We start from the raw sequence: 4,518 nt of genomic DNA on the forward strand, positions 1-4,518 counted from the left end.
TTTTTTTTTTTTTTTTTTTTTTTTTTCAACAGTAATGAAGCATTTTAATAATTATTATGTTTGGGCTAACTTAGTTTTTAATACAGTTGCAAATATACTATAATAAGAAATTCTAACGATATATTAGTATTTTTTTATATCGTAAAAACTGCATTTGTATGACAGCATGATTACAAGAATTGGATACAAAATCATTGCAAATAAGTACTTCCATACTTTACGGCAAAAAGAATATAATCAAAAAATTAGAACAATAGGAGATCCTACGATTACAAACGCGAGCTACACTGTGATAGTCTATCGTACATATTTATCGTTACAACGCAATCATTAGCGATTATATTAGTTTTCTTTTCTCGTGCAAATTATAAGTGAACAACCTCAATATATACGATTAGTCCGAATTATAGCGGATATGATTTCATTGTAAATAGACTTAATAGATATATACTTCAGATACTCATATTAATCACTGTTAGGAACATAACAGTTGTACAGTTGATTTTAGAATGTAAAAAGAGTAACATAAATGAAAGTTGATTAATTTATCCTTGTCATGTTACACATAAGAATGATTAGCTATTCGTATAATAAATTTAAGTGCAGTAATTGAATAAGGTTACTAATTATTTATACTCTAAAATAGCTGTTGCTTGAAGATACACGAATAGAATATTCTAATGTAACCAAATGTTTCTTTCCCAGCTTAAAGAATAAAATATTATTACGAGACTTCAAAAAAAAAAGACATAAGATGCTATAAAAAAATCTATATAAAAAAACACATTCGGTTATTTTAAAAAATAATGAAGCATCTTTATTGACAAATGTTTGCTATATATATTTAAATATTTTGTCGTTTAACATTTACGAATTGCTTGATTCAAGATATCTGAGTTTTCACATAGCATTAAAATTATTTTCGGATAGTATCGAAAAGAGGACAAATTTTTTTTCAATTATGTAACAAAATTTTTACTTCACAGAACTATATTCGCATAAATACATCAACATTACAATAAAATTAAAATATATAGTGCTTTATTATATATACATATAACTTATATAGCAAAGAATGTATAATATCGATCTTGTAAACAAATGAATACATGAACTAAATTATTTTATTGCATAATATACCAACTACTGATGGATTGAGATAGGTTATGAAAATAAGTATCATTATATGAAGGTAGAATACAACATAAATAAAATAAGAAAAGATATATAATACACAAATCTAAATTACAGTGTATTATACCTCTACACAGATATTAAAAAGAAAAAAGAAAATGATAAAAATTACGTACTAAATGAATTATGGAAATGAGTCTTGTTGTTATTAATTTATGAGTTTATGAAATTCAACCAACTCTTATTCTTAAAGAGAAATTCATACTTTATACATACGTCAAATTGACAATTCATTGACACATTAAATGAATTACCATGTATGATTTTCAATATATTAAATATATAGTGTAATTAATCTTTTTTTTTTAACTGAAAAATCTTAAATTATTACAAAAAATTGATTGATAAACTAAAAAAGTTAAATTAATATCAATATCTTAAATTGTTGATATATTTAATACACTGTCAGTTGTACGTTTTTTACGAACGAAGGAAAAGAATATGAAGGGACTGATACATACATTACATGCATGTGTCAAGTGGGTGATTTAATTCTAAAATTCTTAAATAATTCTGAATCGTTATTAAAATAGATTTGCATAAAAATGTAAAATGGATAATTTTTTATATCTGAGCAAAACGTAATACATTCAAAGTGTATTTTCATTAATTCTGTGGATATAATATCGCATCTGTAGGTTATAAATATCGAAGATTTATCGATTTGTCATTCGATCAAATATTTATTCTCATTATGTTGTCCCGAAAAAATAAGGATTTGAGAACGATTAAAGAGGGAGTTGTTGGTAAATATGTTAAAAAAGAAACTCCACCTGAAATGCCAAGTAAGTTATCATTATTATTATGTTACATACTCAACAAATAAGTAGTAAAAATGCAAGCTTGTTTCATATCATTGTCCAATTGTTACATTTTTTTCTTTGATGTTTGTACTATTTTATTGTTTTGTTGTTACTATATCATTTTAAATGTTAAAATGCAGCTTATATTTATTTCTTGTACACTTACAATTTATTTTTAGTTATTAATGTATGGACAACAGAACCAAATAGAAGAACAAGGAATCGTAATAATCATCCAACTATTCCTACATCCATGGTAAATATCAATGTGTATATTATAAATACTAAGACAACAATGAGTGCAGTAGGTTTAGGAAGTCATGAAGGAAAATATACTCCTAATAGTTCTGTTCCAGATCTAGCACAGAGGTAACTTATATTTAAAAATATATTAATAATGATATATTGAAAGCCAAAATATAACTTATAACGTGTCCAATTAGATTTGCTAGCCTTTCGGTTAATACTAGTACAAGAGATGGCATGTCATCTCGTACTGCAACTCCAATGTATCATTCTGGATTGTCACCTGCTATATCTCATACTTATGTTAATCAGTATGCTGGATCTGAATATCATTTAGATCGGGTTCAAACGCCACAAATGCCTTATAAGCCTTTTGACATTGATTCGGGTTATGATGAATACAATCATTCTGCATATCGTCAGAACACAGGGTAGAAAAACATTAATTACTTAATACTTCTACAATTACCAGAAGCATGCATATTTTGTTTGTGTTTGGGTTTTCAAGATATAGTCGTTGCCATTCAGAAAGATCAAGCTCTAGAAATGAACAGCAAGAAGAACTTCCTTTACCTCCTGGATGGTCTGTGGATTTCACACTAAGAGGTAGAAAATATTATATAGATCATAATACAAAAACCACTCATTGGTCTCACCCTCTTGAGAAGGAAGGCTTACCTACAGGTTGGGAAAGAATAGAATCACCTGAATATGGTGTTTATTATGTTAAGTAAGTTTTATGATAATTGAAAATTCCAAGTACATGTGAAAATTACTATAAAAAATTCATTTTTAGCCATATTACACGGCAAGCACAGTATGAGCATCCATGTTATCCTCACGAAATACAAGCAGTGCGCGTTGTATCACCTCCGCGTCATACGCATTTTCACTCTCACAGCGTTTTAGTTCCAGCTAATCCTTACCTTAATGAAGAAATACCTCATTGGTTATATGTATACAGTAGAGCATCAGTAGCATTAGATCGTAAATTACGATGGGAACTCTTCCGTTTACCGGAACTTGACTGTTTTAACGCTATGCTTACTAGATTATATAAACAGGAACTAGAAGAAGTGGTTATGCGTTATGAAGAATACAGGTTTGGCGAGTCTTATATTCTTTGTTCAGAATACTTTGATATATAACATACTATATAGACTAATAATATTGGTTTTTAGGTCAGCTTTGTTGTGCGAAATAGAACAAAGATTAAAGGAATTAAATCCAGAAACTTCTGGAGCAATTGCTTTACGACAATCTCTTCCTTGAATAAACCTCTTTGTATATTATAAATGATTTCTATAATACAAATGAAAAGAATTGACCAAATTGCGTTTATAAATCTATCTGTTAATAAATATGAACATTTTTAGATAAAATGTTTTTCTAACTCCATTTTATTATAATGAAAACTACTTTATTATAACAAATATAGGTTATAAACACTTGACATCCACCTTTAAGTTTTATATTATTCTACTTTACTATCCTCTTTGGGTATGGATTTTATATCATCTTCAAAATCAAAAGTTGCGGTTAATCCATTTATGGTTATATAATTTACCTTGTAGCCTTTACTGTTCATTTTCTCTCTGTATTGGCGCTCTGCAAGAATTTCAAATTTGATTAATATAATACCACCCAATAATAATTTTAAAATATAGTTATAAATTATTTAACAAGTATTATATACTATTTTCTGGAACATTAGGAACTTTATCCTTTATTAACTTCCAGAACCCCAATATTAAAACATTTCCTGCAAGAAATGCATATGCTGATGCTAAATAAAATTGATATTTCTGATAATCTCCAGTTTTTAATCCTAATCGTCGTATAAAGTAATTCATCATTTTTTAGTATCTATAATAATTATAATTATGTCGAAAAAGTTATTAAAAATGATTGAAAATATATAGTAGATTTTATTTTTAAAAATAAAATCTTATTCTGTTAATACAGTTATAGCTTGCTAACCTTATATTGCCACTTTCCTTAACAATTTTATACACAAATATGAATAAGGTATCACACTTAAATTGTTACGTTAAAATTCAGTAATTTTGTAAAATAATACCTTCTAGAAAAGAAACTTATTTTTCAGTACTAACAAGTGTTATGCCACTGTTACGGATGTACATGGAATACGAAAATGAAATTGGACTGCGATTGGTTAACGTACTTAAAAATGAAAAAATTTATGTTTCACGGTTTAATTTATATATAAATTTATATTGTATAATATTATAAAATATTTATATACATATATTTT

General features: G+C 26.8%; 1 protein-coding gene across 1 annotated transcript; it reads left to right on the forward strand.

Annotated features, from left to right (window-relative positions):
• Positions 1–1,781: 1,781 nt before the first annotated feature.
• LOC108548875 (scaffold protein salvador) lies at positions 1,782–3,532 on the forward strand. Its single transcript, XM_017902006.1, has 6 exons — positions 1,782–1,979; positions 2,177–2,366; positions 2,441–2,674; positions 2,752–2,973; positions 3,040–3,345; positions 3,425–3,532. The coding sequence occupies exons 1-6, from the start codon at positions 1,889–1,891 to the stop codon at positions 3,513–3,515; spliced, it is 1,134 nt and encodes a 377-aa protein (XP_017757495.1). The 5' UTR covers positions 1,782–1,888; the 3' UTR covers positions 3,516–3,532.
• The last annotated feature ends 986 nt before the right edge of the window (positions 3,533–4,518 follow it).

This window comes from Eufriesea mexicana, unplaced genomic scaffold (assembly GCF_001483705.2).
Source record: "Eufriesea mexicana isolate 0111107269 unplaced genomic scaffold, ASM148370v2 scaffold1653, whole genome shotgun sequence".
NCBI lineage: Eukaryota > Metazoa > Arthropoda > Insecta > Hymenoptera > Apidae > Eufriesea > Eufriesea mexicana.